The sequence below is a fragment of the Cottoperca gobio genome, chromosome 16, assembly GCF_900634415.1.
Source record: "Cottoperca gobio chromosome 16, fCotGob3.1, whole genome shotgun sequence".
In the NCBI taxonomy this organism is placed as follows: domain Eukaryota; kingdom Metazoa; phylum Chordata; class Actinopteri; order Perciformes; family Bovichtidae; genus Cottoperca; species Cottoperca gobio.
The window spans coordinates 6,421,976-6,441,920 of NC_041370.1; the positions used below are offsets into that span (position 1 = coordinate 6,421,976).

Sequence of the window (19,945 nt, forward strand, 5' to 3'; positions counted from 1 at the left end):
TTTATTTGTATTAATTTGTTATTATATCAACAGCTCACTGCACATTTCTATTTTATTTTTTCAATTCCATTGAGAGGAGATGGTGGTGTTATTCCCTGAGAAACTAATTGAGCAGATTTGTATTACTGTAGTGTACAGAGAGAGAATCAAAACCTTGTTGTGCTGAATGCCACACCCCAGGCAAATGTTTAAAGAGCGTTCATCCTCACACACCACCACTCTGACGGGACTCGGCTGTTGGATTGTTACCACTGACCCTTCCATGCTGGTAAAAACCTTTTTATTTGTTTCTTTGTCAATTTCAAAAACATAGATCAGTACTGTGTATATACTTGACAAAGAAGTCAGGAGTTGTGTATTTAAATCTTTTACATTACATTACACGTTAATGTAATTTAAATCTAAAATGTGTTTTTCCCCCCCAGAAAATAAAAACATTGTTGGCCGTAAGGTAAGACTAAATAAAAAGTAAACTATTGCAAGCTGTGAAATGTCAGACTTATCTTGTTAGTTTATTCAGTAGTTTTGTTTAGGAATAAATACTTATTTCTTTTTCACAAACGTACTTAAACCGTTGACTTAGTACATTAGTTAAGTATTTATCATGAGCTAAAGTTTCTCTTATTGTCTTCGTGTTATTCTTCATCTCTGCAATTGTTCTGATGGTTTTAGTTTCTCGTTACTTTCCACAATACAGTTTTGCAGAACCTATGCAAAACATTTAACAGTAAAGAAGCACCGCTGGCTTTTATCAAAGTGGAATAATACTTTAAATAAATATAAAGCATTTAGAATTGTATTCAAGAAGTATTGCAGTATGTATTAAAATAATCAAAAATATTTGTTGTTTAAAAAAGAAAGTTATTTTTAAACTATTGCATTAACTAGTTTTGCAGAACTATTACTGTGCTTCTTTCCACTGATAATATGTGGAAGCAAACGGGAATAAGATCACAATCACATGATAATATGATCCATATTAAAAGCTTGAAACGATACAAACGCTGGGATATACTTTCAGTAACGCAAATCTAAAGCCACAGGAAGTTAAGTAACAATAATTTACTTTGTGTTACAATCAACTAAATAGAATTCCCCAGTGCCCTGTCTATTCATATTGTATTCGTCAAGTGAGAAATATGAATTAACAGATTATTTTGTGTGTATCTGGTTCCTCTAGGATTATCAACCTGACAGAAAAGCATGACAGGTGCTGTAAAGGTTTTCCTCGTATGCGGTCTACTTCAAGGTGCATACACTTGAATGCTTTCTGGATGTCTAATAATGCAAAATAAGCTTTTTGTGGTAACGTTTAATTTTGTGGGTGTGTGTGCTGTTTCGGGTGGTTTAGTTTTCCCTTTTAATAATGACACTTTTACACTTACATTTGTGTTAACCTTGGCTGATATTGATTGTGTTGCCATTGTTTTGCTGCAGGCAGCTTATGCCAAGACTGGGCAACCTTCATGCCTCAGAGAGTAGACGGACTAAGTGGATCCTGTGTGATGGTCCCCTGCACTTTTAGCTTTCCCTCACATTGGGATCAAAGCCTGGATGATTCCTGTCGAGCCATTTGGAAGAGAGGCTGGAGTCGAACGCAGGTGTTTGATTCCAACCTCGCCGGAGAACTCGCAAGCTCAAACATCGTGCAAGGAAACGTAACGGGGCTCCTGCGCGAGAAGGACTGCACCACCATCTTCAACAACCTGCCGTCGTCCCATTATGACGACTATTACTTCAGACTTCAGTGTGACAACAATCTGAAGTTCAACTTTCCAACGAGCGTCCTTATCACCACTCAAAGTTTGTGTCATGTCCTGTTATTCTTGAACTTAAAACTCACATCTTTTGGTATCTCTTTTACTATTTCCTTGTTGTTTTTGCTCCTCAGATTCACTGCCCAAACCCACCATAACTCCGTCCACGCTGGAGGTAGAAGAAGGGACTCCAGTGGCCTTGAGCTGCTCGGCTGTAGCTCCGTGTCCCGTTCTTCCCCCAGCTCTGACTTGGAGCCCCGCTTTAGGTGACATCGAGGAGATCATAGAAAGTAAATCTCTGACCTCTGTTATGAACTTCACCGCGTCTTACCTCCACAATGGACAGAAGCTCTCGTGCACCGCTCTCTACACCCGAGCTGGCAACAGTGACCTTCTGTATGAAAACTCTTTGACCCTCTATGTTCTCTGTGAGTATGTTTCTGGCCATCTTTTTTGTCTTGTTGTTGTGTTGGTTGTTAGATCATTTACCTCAATCAGGGACTCTAGGGAATCAAAATGTATTTATTAATAGATTTACAACTGCAGACTTGATTACTCATTAGAAAGCGGGTGACACCAAACCCATTATTAACCCATATTATCTCTTATATTTAAAGCCGTTTACTTGCTGACTTACTAGAGTTTATTGACGGCAAAGGGATTTTTCTTGCTCTGGCAACCCAAAGGTTGGTAAGGCGTATTACTGATTCATTATTCCTTGATACATACTATTATTAACATTAATAACCTAAGCAGTTACAACTTTAAAGCTTTCATTATTACAAAGCGGTTCACATGTGTGGAACATGCCGAAGTGGCATGTCGTTTATGTTAAAGAGGTATTTGACATTGCCAAGAGCTAGATGAGAAGATTTGTCTGTTAAATATGAAACTACATCCAGCAGCTGGTTAGCTTAGCACAAAGAATAGAACAAGGGGGAAAAACTAGCCTGGCTCCGTCCAAAAGGAAACATAATCTGCCTACCAGCACCTTCAAAAATCTCTTCCAGATCCCCCAAATAACACATCAGTCAGCTACTCTGGTTCTGTAAAAGAGGGCAGCTCAGTGACTCTGACCTGCAACGCCAACGCAAATCCAGCTGTGGACAGCTACACCTGGTACAAAGTGGATGGAGATCAGGTGACAGCCGTGGGTTCCACAAACATGTTTTCAACTACGGTCTCAGACATCGACAGGCAGTTTTACTGCAAAGTCTGCAACAAATATGGAACCCAGAACTCGTCCATCACTCAGATAGACGTACAATGTAAGTCAGAGTGAAACAGGCGCACAGATGACGAATATTGACCAGCAACATAGCCTGTACCATACGTGTGTTTGTTTTTACAGTTCCTCCCAAGGAAACCACAGTAATCGTCGACCCTAAAGGTCCAATACTGGAGGGCAGCTTTGTCTCTCTGCTCTGTAGGAGCCGGGCCAACCCACCTGTGACCAACTACACCTGGTACAAAGATGACGAAGAGGACAAGGAGTCTGCATCAAGCTTGGTTATAAGCGATGTCGACCTGAGCCACCACGGTGACTACCACTGCGCTGCAAGAAATGAGCTGGGGGAGGAAACTTCAGCACGGATTCAGCTGGACATTCAGCGTAAGTGGATTTTCCACAGCAAAGACATTGATTTACATTAAGAACAAACAACAAAGCTGTATGTTTCCAGTGTGTTGACATACTGAGTGTGGCTCTACTGTATATCCAGCTGTGGTCACCCAAACATGATCTGAAGCCAAGACTCAGTCACAGGGCAACACCACAGTGTCTGGAGCGTGGACAGTAACGCATTGTCGCATTGCGTGACAACCTCAAAATCCTTTCTATGTCAGTGGTTCATGACTGAGCTCTGTTGTATGTCCACGTGTGCCACATTTATGTGGAGATGTTTTGTTTGGTTTCTGTCTTGATTAGGAAGTCATTCCCAGCCACAGAAAATGAAGAGGTTGTTGTCTGAGATGCATGTACCACTCTTTAATCAAATCACACACATTTAGGCTATTCTATGGCATCTTTTGTAATATTGTTTCACTTCCTGCCCACCTCACACTTTGGAAACCTCTGCTTTACGTTATCTATGAAACACAAACGTTTTGTTTTCTCTGCGTACTTGATGATTTTTATTTTTCCTTTTTGCTTATCATTATTAAAATGTACTGTAGCCTCTGTAAATTATCCACCACTAGTGTATTAGATCATCTTCATGAGCAGAAACCGTTTAAACAGTTCTCCTGTAATTGTAGACCTTCATCAAGTGCTATAGTTGTTACAAGAGATGTGAGGTTTCTGGCACCACATCTGGTTGTTTTGTTATAGTGTAAAGAAAACAAACTAGTTTTCACTCCAAAATCCCCCGAAAAAGAAAACGCCTTAGATTTACAAATCGCTACAGCCCAAAAAGCCTGCTGTGAATCAACCTAAAAATGACTTACTGGACACATGACTAATAGAAACACTATCTTTTCAGATCCCCCCAAGAACACTTCCGTTTCAGTTGACCCCTCTGATCCGGTGCTGGACGGCAGCTCCGTAACTCTGACCTGCATAAGCGTTGCTAATCCTGCAGCGGTCAACATCACCTGGTTCAGAGTGGCTGGAGGACAACAGGAGGAGATGGGCTCTGAGCGAGACTTCACCTTCAATGTGACCAAACTCTCCGAGGATCAGTATTACTGTGAAGCTCTGAATGTCCACGGAGCTAAATCCTCGGAGCCCGCCAGCATTGACGTCACATGTGAGATTTATGTATCTTTTTTATTCATTGTAAGCCTTTGTTTTCCTTAACACGTTTGTACAAACACCCGATTACCGTCTCTGTCTCAGTTGCTCCAGAGATCCTGCCTTCTTCCCGCTGCATCAAGGTTTTTTCTATGATCCGATGTTCCTGCGACAGCCAGGGGAACCCACTTCCCTCCCTGGTTTGGGAATTGGCCGGGGAGCCTGTCAATCAATCTGCTGCCATCCCGATCAGGCAAGTGTCCCTGGGGAGCGTGGCCACGAGGAGCCGCATCACCCTGCACAGTCTGGACGACGACATGCCCTCTCTAGTCTGCCGCAGCATCAGCTCACTGGGCTCTGATAGTTTTGTATTCAACGTGTCCTCCAGTGAAACTCATCTTGGTAGAGTAATTTGCCGGATTCTGCATTTACGATTTGCATAACTTGCCTCAATCTGGTTTTACTGACTAATGTGGTTTGTGGGGACTTTTTTTTTAGGCCTCCATGATTTGTCTCTTATGATCGGCGCTGCAGTGGGAGCACTGGGGATGCTGCTGCTGTGTGTCCCACTGCTGCTAATTCTTTACAGGTGAGAAGCACCTTTAATACTGTACAGTGACCGGGACATTTTGAAGCTGAAGTCAGGGGTGTGACTTGGATGGTGACCCGGCTGGCAATCAATTTAATTGGGAAACCATGGCTGCCTCAGAATATTGCTAAATATGAAAAAATAAATATGACTAATGACTGTATATATAACCTTTGGAATTCATTGTGTTGGTTGTAGGAAAGGCAAAGGCAGCCTTTCATCCAACAAGAAGTTGGTGGACCATTCCAACGTTTTAGTTACTAACGGGGTGAGTTTATGTCTTTGCACACACACCCACAGATGCATAAAAACAAGAACCTTCACACATCTTACAAGCAAGCATTGAATTTAAAATAAGTCATGGTGTGCCATTAAAAAGTCGTAGTATCTCGTTACATTACAGATCATTTAGCAGACGCTCTTATCTAGAGCGACTTAAAGTGAACTAACTACAGGGACAGTCTCCCTGGAGTTTAGTACATTGTTCAGGGGCTCAATGGTGGCAGCCTGGTATTGAACTCACAACCTTCTGGTTTGGAAGGCATACCACCAGACCATTAGGCTATGACCATCCGCAATCTCAACAAAGAAATATTGGCGAGTCGCCAACATTTCTTTGTTGAGGTAAAAGGTTAGTTCATCAGCAAACAGGCTTATTTCCCAGGAGAGTTATTGTATCTAATCAGGCCTGATAGTGTGAAGTACTACCTCCTCCATTACTAAAGCAAATCTGTTTTTCCTGTAGACCAACTCTTCAAAAGTGGATGTGATTTATGCCAATAAAGCCTTTCTGGGAGAGAAAGAAGTAGTTGAGGAAGACGCTCTCCACTACGCCAATGTGGACTTCACTAAGCTCCAGGCCAAGTCGGGGGGTAAGCTTGGGGAAGGGGAGATCAGAGGCCTGGCCTCAAACACGGCCGAATACGCTGAGGTCCGTCTGCACTCTGGAGGAAGCAACGGAGGAGATGCAAAGGAAGGAGAGACCGTTGCTGGCGCTCATTTGGGAGAAGGGAAGACGGTCTCATAGGACAGGTTGTGAAGAGGTGATGGCTTAACTTTATGGGAAATGATCTGAAGCACAGGGCTGTGGGCTTCCAGCAGATACAGGACTTCACCATGTCAGTCCAGCTGAGCTCGAAAGGTTCGCAGCAGTGGAGGGAGAAACTGCACTGCAGGAAACCTTATTTAAAGAGTCATTTCACACGTGTGTGCTTCAGCTTTAGCTCAACCTTTGTCACCGCATAGAAAAACAAAATCACATAACATAAAATGTATTTTACGTATAGTAGGTAGTTACCATAACAGTAAATGTTCCCTTTTAAACTCACGACTTTTACTGTTTATGTTTAATATTTCAATGCTAACTTGTCTTTTAATAATTTAACATTTTAAAACCTTTGTGCAGAGTGAAAGAATCAGTTACAAAGAGTTTGTCACACTTTTTGTTTTTAATTGATTTTGTTTTGTACATTGGATATTGCTTGAAAAAACAAAGACAGACATTCTTCCTGCACCTAAGTTGGCAGTTATATAAGAGCAGAATTGAAAGCGTGTTATGCATATTTCAGAAACAAGCCTCTGCTGCACAGCCATGTCATCTTGTACTGTTCACAAATGTCAATATATTTCACAAATATGTACATTTTACATCTTTTACAATTCAGGAGTTTAACAAAAATGTGTTGTTTTTATATTTTATTTTCCATGGGTTTGGATTAAGCTCACAACTTTGGTACTTGTTACTACACACTCAGCGAAGCGCTAAAACATTACTGAAATGGCTGTACATGTAAGGTGGGATAAGAGTATCTTAACTCAGGTTTTGATGTGAGAGTACTGCGTCTCCTCTTCATCAGAGCTGCTCGAGTCTCTGCCGGCTCTCTTTGCCTTGAATATCACCTGTGAATAATTGATCTCGTATTCATCCTCACTGTTGGCCGTGTCGTATGTTGATGGCTTGGGACGTACGGCTGTGCGAGCTGTGCCCAAGTTCTCGTAGTCCTCCAGCCTTTCTTCATTCTACGAGGACAACAGAGTGACAGTATCTGTATTTTATGCACAGCGAAATTCATAGTAACACTTGGAGGACTTGAAGATGATTTAAATAATTTAGCTTGTTATAGAAAATGTATTTCTCAACAGGAAACATCTTCTTTGTTGCAGTATTATGGATGTACACAGGTGTACTATGCAGGACATGCTTCTTTTCTAGATACAACTTTTTTTTTTACTTTTAAGTACAATATATATCCACCGTTAATATGATTTTAGACATGAATGCTTACAATGCGATGACATAATAAACTGAACATGAAACGTGAAAATAACAATGTGGTTTATAAGTTTCTGACCTTTTTAGGTGGCGTTTGCTTGGACACTTTAGAGTACACATCCTCTTCTGCTTTTGCTCGTTTGTTTCTAGAAAAACAAATGCCATCATACGTTTACATGTAATAATTCCTTTCTTGTTCTCGTATTATATTAAAAAAAAACATATCCTCACTTTTGCTTATTTTCAAAGTGTAAAGACGCATAGTTGAGAGAATCATCTTCTGTGTGTCCACCTTGCTGTCTGATTGGCTTCTGTGCAGAAGGACCCTGAGCAGATACAGACAGAAGACATCAGCGAATGTACACGAGCAACTGAATCGGTTCATTCATGCCTAAAAAATGCAAGCTGTGGGTCGTGCGGTCATTCATCGTTCTACAATACTGAATACTGAATGATCACTGTTCTGAAAAATATGGAGGACAGAGCTACATCACAGTGGGCAAAGCAGCAGCTTGATCTGCTTGACTAAAATAGAAGTACACAAACAACTGAGGCCAATGCAGATAAACTGAAATTATATGATGTCGTAAATAAATGTCATAGCATAATATGTCAGAAAGAATACTTTTATAGTATGCCATAATATGTAATTTATAACATAAAAAGTCCAAACAAATGTCATTGTATAGAATGCCCTAATAAGTAATAAATGTCCAAAGAAAGTCCTAGTATGTTATAAAAATGTCCTAAAAGCTATATCGTAGTATAGTATGCCATAAGAAATGTCCAACAAGCGTCTTTTTATAGTAGCCTATGCCATAAAAAGGTTTTGTAAAAAGTCATAAATATATATTATATGACATAATATAGTATGATTATACTAATATACTATACCAATATAATATGTAAAAAAAAATATATATTTATTGTATACCATTGCATAATAAAATGTGTAATGTTTCGTAAAAAGTCCCTCAAAGTGAGGTTTTGTTTTTATTCTCTCACTCAGTTCAATGTGATTAACAAACAATGTTTAAATGGAAATATTTATAAATGTTTTATGCAGATTACACCCAAGCAAACTTTAGCATACAAACTCTTTGGACAAATATACAGGACTGTCTCAGAAAATTAGAATATTGTGATAAAGTTCTTTATTTTCTGTAATGCAATTAAAAAAACAAAAATGTCATGCATTCTGGATTCATTACAAATCAACTGAAATATTGCAAGCCTTTTATTATTTTAATATTGCTGATTATGGCTTACAGCTTAAGAAAACTCAAAAATCCTATCTCAAAAAATTAGAATAGTTCCTCAGACCAAGTAAAAAAAAAGATTTATAACAGCAAAACAAAATCAAACATTTGAAAATGTCCATTAATGCACTCAGTACTTGGTTGGGAATCCTTTTGCACGGATTACTGCATCAATGCGGCGTGGCATGGAGGCAATCAGCCTGTGGCATTGCTGAGGTGTTATGGATGCCCAGGATGCTTCAATAACGGCCTTTAGCTCATTAGCATTGTTGGGTCTGGTGTCTTTCAGCTTCTTCTTCACAATACCCCACATATTCTCTATGGGGTTCAGGTCAGGGGAATTGGCAGGCCAATCGAGGACAGTAATGCCATGGTCAGTACACCAGTTACTGGTGGTTTTGGCACTGTGGGCAGGTGCCAGATCATGCTGGAAAATGAATTCCTCATCTCCATAGAGCTTTTCAGCAGACGGAAGCATGTAGTGCTCTAAAATCTCTTGGTACACAGCTGCATTTACTCTGGGCTTGATGAAACACAGTGGACCAACACCAGCAGCTGACATGGCTCCCCAAACCATCGCTGACTGTGGGAACTTCACACTGGATTTCAAGCAACTTGGATTTTGCTCCTCTCCAGCCTTTCTCCAGACTCTGGCGCCTTGACTTCCAAATGAAATACAAAACTTGCTTTCGTCTGAAAAGAGGACTTTGGACCACTCTGCAACTGTCCAGTGCTTCTTTTCCATAGCCCAAGTCAGACGCTTCTTCCGTTGTCTTGAGTTCAGAAGTGGCTTGACCATGGGAATACGGCTATTGTAGCCCATTTCCCGGACACGTCTGTGAACAGTGGCTTTTGATACCTGGACTCCAGCTTCAGTCCACTGTCTTTGAAGCTCCCCCAAATTCTGGAAGCGACTCTTCTTCACAATGCTGTTAAGGCTGCGGTCATCTCTCTTGGTTGTGCAGCGTTTCCTGCCACATTTCCCCCTTCCAACAGACTTTTTGTGGATGTGCTTTGAAACTGCACTCTGTGCACAGCTTGCTCTTTGAGAAATTTCTTTTTGTGTCTTACCCTCCTGATGGAGGGTGTCAATGATGGTCCTTTGGACAGCAGTCAGATCAGCAGTCTTCCCCATACTTGTGATTTAGTTTACTGAACCAAGCTGAGTGTTTTTCAAGGCTCAGGAAACCCTTGCAGGTGTTTCGAGTTAATTAGACGATTCAAGTGATTCGTTGAACACCCTACTAGTATACTTTTTCATGATATTCTAATATTTAGAGATAGGATATTTGAGTTTTCTTAAGCTGTAAGCCATAATCAGCCATATTAAAATAATAAAAGGCTTGCAATATTTCAGTTGATTTGTAATGAATCCAGAATGCATGACATTTTTGTTTTTTTAATTGCATTACAGAAAATAAAGAACTTTATCACAATATTCTAATTTTCTGAGACAGTCCTGTACATATGGAAAACTACAAAATGTAATACCTCAGAAAGTGCATTTAAGACTTTTTAAGGGCCTTAATTAGCTAAATTGGTTCATTTGTTAAGACCTCTTACACACCTGCAGGTGAACTACATTGAGTGATTTGCATGACACTGTTTTCAAAACAAGAATTGTCAAAAGACAGCATAGGCAGAAACTCACTTGTTTTCCGGAGGGCAGATTCACAGTAGAGTAAACACTGTTAATGTTGGATGCAGCCCTGTGGAACAACAATAATGAAAACATGTAGTGACTATAATGAGTGACAGGGAAGACTCTCATTGTGCAGTTCACGTCTGAAGGATTTTAAATGGATGCTTTGATTCCAGCATGAGCAGCAGCATCTAGTTTTTCTGTCCTACAGAGTGTGCCTTGTCTGAGTGGGGACTGTGTGTGTGTGTGTGTGTGTGTGTCTGTCTTACGGGCTGTCTGGACAGACAGGCTGGCATCGTTGGGCATTTAGACGGAGCGGCTGGTCTGGCCAGAGGTCATCTCTGCTCCTGGAAGCCTCCGCCACGCTGGTCTCATTCATCAGATTCCTCGTCCTGACGCCATTCCACCAACCCTGAATTGGTTAAAACACACACACACACACACACACACACACACACACACACACACACACACGTCATTGTTGTCTAGATCTGTTCACTAATGAAGCAGAGAAGGTTGCAAATGAGTCATCACCAGAAAACATGTGTTTGTAGTTCCTTGTTGAGTTGATTTCTTCCTCTTGTGTCTGAAAACAAAAACGGACACGGTAGTGATAAAACATGTCAATTAAACATGCAAAATCATCTGTGAAATGTAATCGTTTTCATACTTTACCTGTAGACAAAGACGATTAAGAAAATGATGAGCAGGGTAAAAAGAGAAAGGATGATGATCCTGGTCTTCGTAAAGCCTCCTGTGGTTAGAAGAGACATAGCATCAATATATAGACACCGATATGTGAACAAGTACCACACATACAGTATAAACTGCTGTGATTTCATCAGAGCAAAGAAATGTATTCTGGCAAGTCTGATTTAAAAACAAAACACGTCCAACACGTCTCCCATATGATCCAGTACACATGCAGCCTTCACTCACGTTCAAACAGATGGACTCGGTCAGATGATCTTTGATTTATTTCATTTTTTGCGATGCAGTAGTAGACTCCGGGTTGGTCTGAATACACGGTGTAGTTCTGACGCCCGTACACGTTTACATCCCCTTTTTCAGCATTCAACTTGTACCATGAGTATTGTGTGACTGGGGGATAGCTGTGACTGCTGCAGCTCAGGGTCACAGAGCGCTTCCCGTCAGGCCGCTGCTGCTCTGCTGCTGTGGTGATGTTTGTCTGCTTTGGAGCATCTAAGCAGGGACATTAATGAAACAGGACAAAATAGTTTACTCAATATTTTAGTGTTCGGAGATTATATAGGAGTTACGGCACAAATTAAAAGATCATTTAAAACCACTGTGTGTAGAATTGAACGTTTTTGGCTTTTAATTTATTCCACAAGAACAAAGAAAGTCATGGGAAGATAGTAATAGTTATTACTTGACTGAGTGCATCAGTCTACTCACACTTGACTTTAACCTCAGCTTGCGGCGAGTCTCCAATTCCAATTTCATTACGGGCTGAACATCTGTACAGTCCACTGTCAAATACACCGACAGACTTCAGAGGGATGGTCTGATTCGTCCAGATGATTCCACTCTTCCCATCAGTCATCTTCATCCAGGTGAAGGAGGTCACTGGTGGGTGGGACTGGGCACTGCAACGCAGCGTCAACGACTTGTTTTCATTTACTTCAAGGTCAGGCTCAGCTTCTACGGTCACGTGTTTCGGACGATCTGCGGAGTAAGATCAAATTTCTTTAATTGAAACTATATTAAACTGTTGTGAATAATAATTGAATAAAAAGTATTCATCAATTGGATCATTACTACAGATGCAATACTTTGTAAGCAGTATTGTCTAATGTCTAGTTTGAACTTTCATAAACTGTTCAGTAGTTTATCTATAATACTGCGTCATATTTTCTAAGTTCATATGTTTTGTATGTAAAATCTATATTTTCAAAGTAACTATACTGTATGTAAAATAAATTCAGTGGAGTAGAAGTATAAAATATAAAAGTATAAAAACTAACATTATTATTATTACATTACAATAAGAACCACTACACTAAAGACTGGACACGTAATGACAATGATCGATGATAAAGATCTACTTAATTGCTGTTTTTTTCATATTGAGATTAAATAAAATATTGTTTTGATGATTTGTTTAGCAAAAAGAAGAGTGCACCGCTGAATCACTCACATTTCACCACCAACATCTTTTGTTTGCTTTCCGTTGAACCTTCTCTGTTCGTGGCGCTGCAGGTGTAAAAGCCTGTGTGGGATGAAGTTGGGTTAAATGTGTGTCGGAGAGTGTTGCCATCATTTACGGGAATGAAAGACCATCCTGAAGACTGATTAGTTGATCTGCGAGTCAAGGTGAGCTTCGACGCAGGAAAGCTTTCAACAGTGCATGCGATGGTGATCAGCTGACCTTCTATGACCTCATCTGTCATAGTGAGTATGGGATTGACGGGAGCATCTGTAGAGAGGAAGCAGCTGTCGGATTATCAGAAGGACTTAATCCTTTTTTTTAATATGTTGCATGATATTATATCAGCAGTCAACTAAAATCCTGAAAGATTAAACACTTAAGACATTCTCCAACTTGTGAGTTAGATGAAAAGATCAATACCGCATCATCACCATCACCATCACCATCATCAACCATGGCTGAAATAACCACTTTTGCTGCTCTGTATCTGCTGTGGAAGTCCCCAGATACGTCAGAAAACGGCGTCATGTCTGGGATCATCAAGAGCAGTTCACGGAGCTGTATTGACTGTCTCTATCAAGTCACAAGAGCTCTGGGTGCCCACAGATGGCTACAATATTATTTTCCTCGATTTCTGATTCGGCGTCAGGTGAATCTCAACGCTGATAGGTCCTGTGCTGGACAGTTTGTTGACAGTGAGCAGTGACCTGCCTGGCAACTTCTCCCTGTAAAACAGCTAATTGATGTTTTTCCACTACAGTTTATGTATGGATTAAACTAATGAGATACAATGTGTTAGTTTGTATGTTTTAGGTGAAATTTATAGCTGTTTCCAGTCTTATGCTAGGCTAGGCTAGGCTAGGCTAGGCTAGGCTAGGCTAGGCTAAGCTAAGCGCTGGCTCCAGCTAAGAAAGTTGATTCCATCTTTTCATCTAACTCAGAAAGTTTACTACTCACCTTTAAAAGACAAAGAATACAAAGACAAAGAAATACAATTAAGAAGGGACGATACATCTAGTGGACAACAGTCTACTGGATGTAAAAGATGAGAGAAACTTAAATATCACAGAACAATTTCATCAAAACACAAATACTTACACAGTACTTGTATGCACTTCGGATCACTAGCCTGCCCACTATTAATGATGTTGACTGCATCGCATATGTAACATGCTTCATCTGCTCTTTGTACTCTGTCCAAAACAAGTTGGTTTGTATTAGTTCTGTTAAACCTCCACGGCGACAAGTCAATCGGTTTGTTGTTCTTGTATCGGTACCAAGAGTATGTCGTTGGGGCAGGATTGGCATCAGCGGTACATTGGAATACAAGGGTCTTTCCAACTACCACCAATGAATCCCCTTTTGTATCACTTTTAATGATGGAAATGTTTGCCTTCCTCGGGCCGTCTGGAATGAAGAAATAACTTTTAGTATGCTTTCGACAGATAGTCTGTGGATTTATTTCCTTTTCTCTGTCATCATAAACTATCTGATGTACGTGCAGCACAAGAAGCTGTGAAACTTACATTTAACCTTAATTTGAAGTGACTTTGATCTTCCAGTACCCACAGAGTTAGTGGCTTCGCATGTGTAGATGCCACTGTATTCAGGATTGATTCTTTCAACAACATACAGGCATGTCCAGTGATTAATAGCTATCCCATTTTTAAACCAGCTGCAGATGTTAGGTTGTGGGTTACTTCTCGTCACTTTACATGTCAAACTCATTTTATCTCCTTGTTTAACTTCAGAAGCAAGAGACGTCACCTCAACTTCAGGCAAATCTGAAACAGAAGATTTCAATGTTTATGTTGGGTGATACTCAACAATAATCCACTAAGAAGACTGTACCGTAAACCAAAAGTGTTAAAACTACTGTGAATCACAAACACATCAAAAATATATGAAGTGAAGTAAAAACCTAAGAAGTACTCACATGTGACATTAATAATGACTAGGTTAGATGTCTTTGTCTCAAGTATGTTTGTAGCTTTACAACAGTAGTCTCCATTGTGGGACTCTCCAATTGATACGATATTCAACACTCCCTGTGTTGCTTCCACAGCCTCGTCATTTTTAAACCAGCTAAAGGTGGGGACAGGATTTCCTTTGGCGGAGCAAGTGAGAGTCACAGAGTTTCCTTCCACAATGTTTTTGGGGCTTATTTCAGCCAATGTGTCCTTGGGAGCATCTGTATCAACCAATTCAATACAAGTCAGGAGAAATCAGTCAATTTAAGCAAGCATAGATGGATTGTCTACGGAAATCAAATATGCAGAAGATTAGAATCAGACTGTATTTCAGTCCCACTAAAGAGTTGTGTTTTTTTTGACCTGCTGCTTAAAATGTACTTAATGTTCTTATCTTATTATTACTACTAAAAAGTACATGACAGTTATTATTCTAGTTAATTCTGATCTGATCTTAAAACCACAAGCATTTCAAATAGTAGCAACTCAAGTTGTAGCACATGTATTGTTAGCTTAAGTATGTTTTTCTAAAACCTTACATTTCAAATTTACGTTAAATTTCTCCTTTCACAATCTGTGATCATAAAACAATAATAACTTCCCAGGATGAGTTCCTGCATTAAAAGGACTTGCAATCAATCTGAGAGGATCCAAGACTTTGGTGCAGGTGCTACATTTGGTTTGCATTTGGATCACATATTATATAAGTATGACCACTGTAATAGCAGACATGAAATAAAATAACTTTATGAACTTACATTCGACAGTTAAACTGATATTCCGAAACAAATAATGGTCTTTGTTATATTGTGTTTGACATGAAAACTCCTTCTTATCATCCTGCCAGCTGACTGAGAAACTGCTCGTGGTGCTTTTCTGATGTGTTGAGGCTCTTTGTGTCAAACCTCTAATCTGTGGTTTTGATGGACATGAACTTGAAGTGGAGCATGTGAGTGTTATCCAGCCAGATTCTTTTACAACTGGTGGTTTCTCAAAAGTGATCGGGCATGGATTTTCTGAAAATATGAAAAAGAGACAATAGCAGCAGAAATGTAAAGGTATAGAAACATAAATGCTAGTGTTAGTCATTTATAATCAATTAATTACAAATACATATTTGTAATGGAATTAACACTTTTTCTGCATATATATATATATATATATATATATATATATATATATATATATATATATATATATATATATATATATATATATAAAACTAATTTAAACTCATACAATTTGTTTCTCAAAATATAAAAAATAAATAAATAAAATGTTTTTCTTATATTCATTATATTATTAAATCTTAATTCCACTAATCCCATCTCCATCTCTGCACAAGTCATTTTATGAAAATATCTTTTAGTATTCACTATTACCTGTAACTGTGAGTCTCTGTGATTTAGTTATCCATTTCTCCTTTTCTTTTTTTCCTATATATCTAAAATAATAGTCTCCACTGTCACTTTTGTTCAGGTTGCAGATTAATATACTGCACTCTTGTCTGGTTGAAGAATAAATTCTCCAATCTGAAGTTGGAGAGCCGATATATTTCACTCTTCCTGCTAAATCTGGACTGACAGGATACACTGCGTTATCCGTACTGTAAATGTAAGTGCCGGTCAAAATCGTATCATTCCAGAGTGCATTCTTTATCCAAAACCAGTTTGCACCGACAACGTCAACTCTTTCATCGACTGTGCATTTGATTTTAACGCAGGACTCCTCTTTAGCTGTCAGCTGACCGGCTCCTAGTGTGAACCTTTGGGCACCAGAAAAATCTGTGGTGATAAAAGCACAAGTGTGAGTCAGGAAGTCATGGAAGTGACTTTAATGTTGTGAAAAGCAAACATTGTTCTCATATTTGAGTAAAATAAATCCTACCTTTTATTATCGCCAGAAATATCAACCACACGACTATCTGAAAATTCATTTTCACACGGCACTAAAGCTTGATATCTGAAAAACAAAACAAAAGTGTATTTATTTTACTAGCCTTGATACTGGGTAGGTTTTTTTTTAGCTATTTATTTCAATCCAAATCAACATCTTCTTCCTCTTTTTGTTCATTTCCTGAGTTGTTTGAGTGTTCTGCATTTCTTCCTCTTTTCGAGATTGTTGGGAATTCTTCAGCATTGTAAAATTATAAGATATATTTTATTACAACTAACATAATTTGTCATTATGTTCAGTAAAAACAAATTGTAAGACAAAAATATTGAGGCTACATGTTTGGTTGTAAACCCCAGTGTAGTTGTGAGTGTCTTGATAGAAAAGTGTCTAAACAGGTTCATAAAGGTTCAGTTTCTTTTTCCTTTAAAAGCTAAAATATGACTTGGAGGAACATTGTCTTTATTTGACATCAACTGTTTGTTAACATCACATTCAAACACATTCAAAGTAGACCCATCATACACCACACAGTATATATAAAGTGCAAACAGTCCAGTGCATTTATTTTACAGATATGGTCATTTATCCCCCAAACTTTAAACGTAATATTAAGTTATTAGTGTTTTTATACAGTATATACTTCATTTCCAATTGCCAATGTATACTTGTGGAAAGATGACTTTTTGTTGGCGAAAGTCTAATTTAATTAATTTCCCATTCACTTAGAAAATAAACCTCTGGAAAGATCAAAACATCATATTTGCCTAGACAGACATTGTACCACTTGAGATAAACCTTTACAGACAGAGATGACCTTTTCAGGTAAACAAGGCAGTCAAATAGAGGAAATATGTAATATTGAAAGACACACAAACAAGCTTGTTCTTACCGCAGAGGATCCACTTATCTGTAGCTCACATCATCCCTCCTAAAGTCAGAATAAGATTTAAAAAGGGAAGTTTTCACAGTTGACCCTCAAATCTTGTAAAATTTGCATGCCCAATCATGCAAGCCCAGAGAACACAATATTTTTATATATTTTTAGGTTTCCCCTACAACTAGCCCGCTACAGTATGCACGAAACTTCCTCTCACTTCCTCTATTTAATACTTTTGTTAAAGATAAAAAGTTCTGTTTAGGGTGGGTGACGTCTTCTTAACACGCACTGAGAAGCTTATAGTATTTGACTTTGAAATGATGCTCAAACTGTATTTACGGTGTCCTTCATAACTTCTGGTTCATCAAAGAAATGTGAAAACGTGTGAAAAGATTCATTAAATTCTGTACAATAGTGTTCCTAATGTAAACCGCACATAAACAGGAAACCTTACACAAACATTTGACTTCACTTCCCCTCCCCAAGAGCAGCTGCCGCTATCTTCTCGGCATCAGCCGCCATTTCATCGATGGCGCCATTTAAGGCTTGCAGCATTGCAGCAAAAGAGCGGCTGACTGAACGGGCGTGTCTGGGCATGGCCATATCCACCAGCGTTGAAGAAACCATGCTCACGTCCTTTTCTGCCGCCGCCAGTCGCTTTTTCACTTCACCTTTAGTGACCTCCACTGACAGCACACAAGTCCGCAGCCCTTTGAGTCTTGCGGGTTCAATGCCTCGCTGTCGGGCCAGTCGCTCAATCGATTCATCGTCCAGGCAGAGAGATAATTGTGCTTTGGTTAGAATCCGCACTGCTACACTTGAGTCCACCATGGAGGCCACAAAGGGAACAGGAATAGCCGACACCCCACCAGATAGCGAGGCAGCTGCCCAAACTAGTGCTTTAAATGCCTCCTTCTTCTGAGTGATCAGGGTGGAGGTAAGCGTCGGGAGAGCCAAGAGAAGTGCGTGGGCTCGGATCTCTGGAAGGTCTCTCCCCATGTCCTCCAACAGGCCAGGGAAGTCAAACTTCTCCAGCATGGAGGGTCTCACCACGTAGACTTTAGGCAGCGTCACCCCCTGTGATCTCAGTACTTCCACACTTGCTTTCCTCTTTTCTTCTGGGCTTTCTTCTGATGCTAAGAGAATAAAGTACACTGTTTGTCGCTGCAGAGACCGGGCCTCAAGAAACACCTCCACACTGTTGGGCTGGGGCGTCTGCGTGTATGTCATGAAGACGGCATTGTAGCGGGGGGAACTTAACTCTTTCCATGTATCCCTCGGGTTCAAACGGAGAGGTGGAAGGGACAGGTGGTAGATCCCATAGGCGAAAGTCAGGGTGTTTAGGGTTAGGGTAGCCTGCCACCTCCTCTGGGGCCACAGGGGATGGAGACGGAGCTGCTCCATCGTCCCCAGAACTGAGACCAAGGAGGGAGTTTATGAAAGTGGCTTTTTCCTCCCCACGGTCTCCTATCACAGCCAAGTTGATCCTGCTGATCAGGAGATCTTCCAATGCATCCTTGACGTCGGAAAATTTATTGTGCTCTATGGACTCTTTGAGGGTCTCAAGGAGGTTCAGGCTTCTGAAAACATCGGCCATATCTGTGAAAAGATGAAGATTTAATATAGATATAGCATCATATTCATATGAAGTATATATCTGACATACAGACTTGACATGAGGACTTCAATACAAATACATAAAAGCTTTTCAATAGTAACTTTGTAACATAATCCGAGAAGAAACCTGAAAGAATTTATATTTCTGGTGTCACAGGAAACCTAAAACAATATCACAATCTAAGGTCCATGTAAAAATCATGAAATGCATTGCTGTTCACGTTTTTTAAACAATCAAATATAGACTTTTTAACAAGGCAACATTTCAGTTCATCACAACAACTGCACACACTCACCTTCAGATCTGGAGGAGAAGCAGAACTGTGGTTGAAATATTCGTTCTCAGTTGTCAAATCTTGATTGTTCTGCAGCTCTGAAGCACCAACAGTGTCAGGTTGGTCTATTTAAAGACGTCCGTCTAGCTAGTGAACATTGTAATCCTGTTAGATTAGCTTTAATCCAAAATCCCTTTGAGCACATTCATGCACACTGTGTGTATGTGTCTATTTTCTTCAAGGCCTACAAGAAGAAGCAGATACATAAACATACAAACACACTTTATAAATAAAGCATCATTTGTTACATTTGCTTTAGTTTTCATTTAAAAAATAGGAAACGTATTTATTATTATTACAGTGCAAGACAAGAGAGGATGGTCAAAACTCATCAGAATGACCATGAAGCATCTTAAAAGTACATATTTATTAACACTACAAATTCATTTTATCCTCACTATGTTGAAGATGACGTACGTATGGAGCGCCCCTGGTTGCTAAATTGTTATGGTGCATACCACATCACTGCAATGTCCCCGGGTTAGCTCCAGCTGGGGACCTTTGTTACATGTCAAACCTTATTTCTCGTTTCACGTGTCTCAACAATGTCAACAGTCGAAAAATAAAAAGCAAAAATGCCCAAATAAGTATATGAATAAATGAAACTCAAAGCCTTAAACAAGTATTTTTAATTTCTTACATTTTATAGACAGATTTGAGGCAAGAACTAGCAGGGAAGCATCCGCACTGTATGAAAGCAGGAAGTGTATTTTTGAAAAACCTGAGAAATAGACTGTGTAAGCACGGGGAAAAGAGAAAGTTTCTCTTTTCATTTACTATGAAAGCTATTGTTATATGATTTTCACTACATAGGCCTTATAAAGGAT

General features: G+C 39.6%; 2 protein-coding genes and 1 pseudogene across 4 annotated transcripts in view; 1 reads left to right on the plus strand and 2 right to left on the minus strand.

Moving 5' to 3' along the window:
- LOC115021800 (B-cell receptor CD22-like) overlaps window positions 1-17,247 on the minus strand; it is a 29,860-nt gene extending 12,613 nt beyond the window's left edge. Inside the window, exons 1-18 of one of the 3 annotated variants that reach the window (XM_029452473.1) lie at window positions 17,179-17,218; window positions 16,470-16,523; window positions 16,281-16,355; window positions 15,776-16,177; window positions 15,152-15,409; window positions 14,360-14,614; window positions 13,950-14,207; window positions 13,522-13,830; window positions 12,412-12,690; window positions 11,670-11,939; window positions 11,190-11,453; window positions 10,926-11,004; window positions 10,785-10,836; window positions 10,520-10,662; window positions 10,260-10,317; window positions 7,581-7,675; window positions 7,429-7,495; window positions 6,506-7,096 (exon numbers count right to left, since the gene is read on the minus strand). In XM_029452473.1, coding sequence (XP_029308333.1) covers window positions 6,893-7,096; window positions 7,429-7,495; window positions 7,581-7,675; window positions 10,260-10,317; window positions 10,520-10,662; window positions 10,785-10,836; window positions 10,926-11,004; window positions 11,190-11,453; window positions 11,670-11,939; window positions 12,412-12,690; window positions 13,522-13,830; window positions 13,950-14,207; window positions 14,360-14,614; window positions 15,152-15,409; window positions 15,776-16,177; window positions 16,281-16,329 — 3,042 coding nt within the window. In that variant the 5' untranslated portion in view covers window positions 16,330-16,355; window positions 16,470-16,523; window positions 17,179-17,218 and the 3' untranslated portion in view covers window positions 6,506-6,892. The other 2 variants (XM_029452472.1, XR_003833756.1) reach the window with 2 other exon arrangements.
- Window positions 1,180-6,513, plus strand: LOC115021801 (myelin-associated glycoprotein-like). Its single transcript, XM_029452474.1, has 10 exons — window positions 1,180-1,249; window positions 1,438-1,803; window positions 1,892-2,185; window positions 2,768-3,025; window positions 3,109-3,369; window positions 4,238-4,504; window positions 4,594-4,890; window positions 4,987-5,077; window positions 5,276-5,345; window positions 5,823-6,513. Exons 1-10 carry the CDS (start codon window positions 1,204-1,206, stop codon window positions 6,102-6,104), a joined length of 2,232 nt encoding a protein of 743 aa, XP_029308334.1. The 5' UTR covers window positions 1,180-1,203; the 3' UTR covers window positions 6,105-6,513.
- Window positions 17,248-17,395: 148 nt separating the features above from the next.
- On the minus strand, window positions 17,396-19,149 carry LOC115021804 (interferon-inducible GTPase 5-like; annotated as a pseudogene).
- Between the last annotated feature and the right edge of the window lie 796 nt (window positions 19,150-19,945).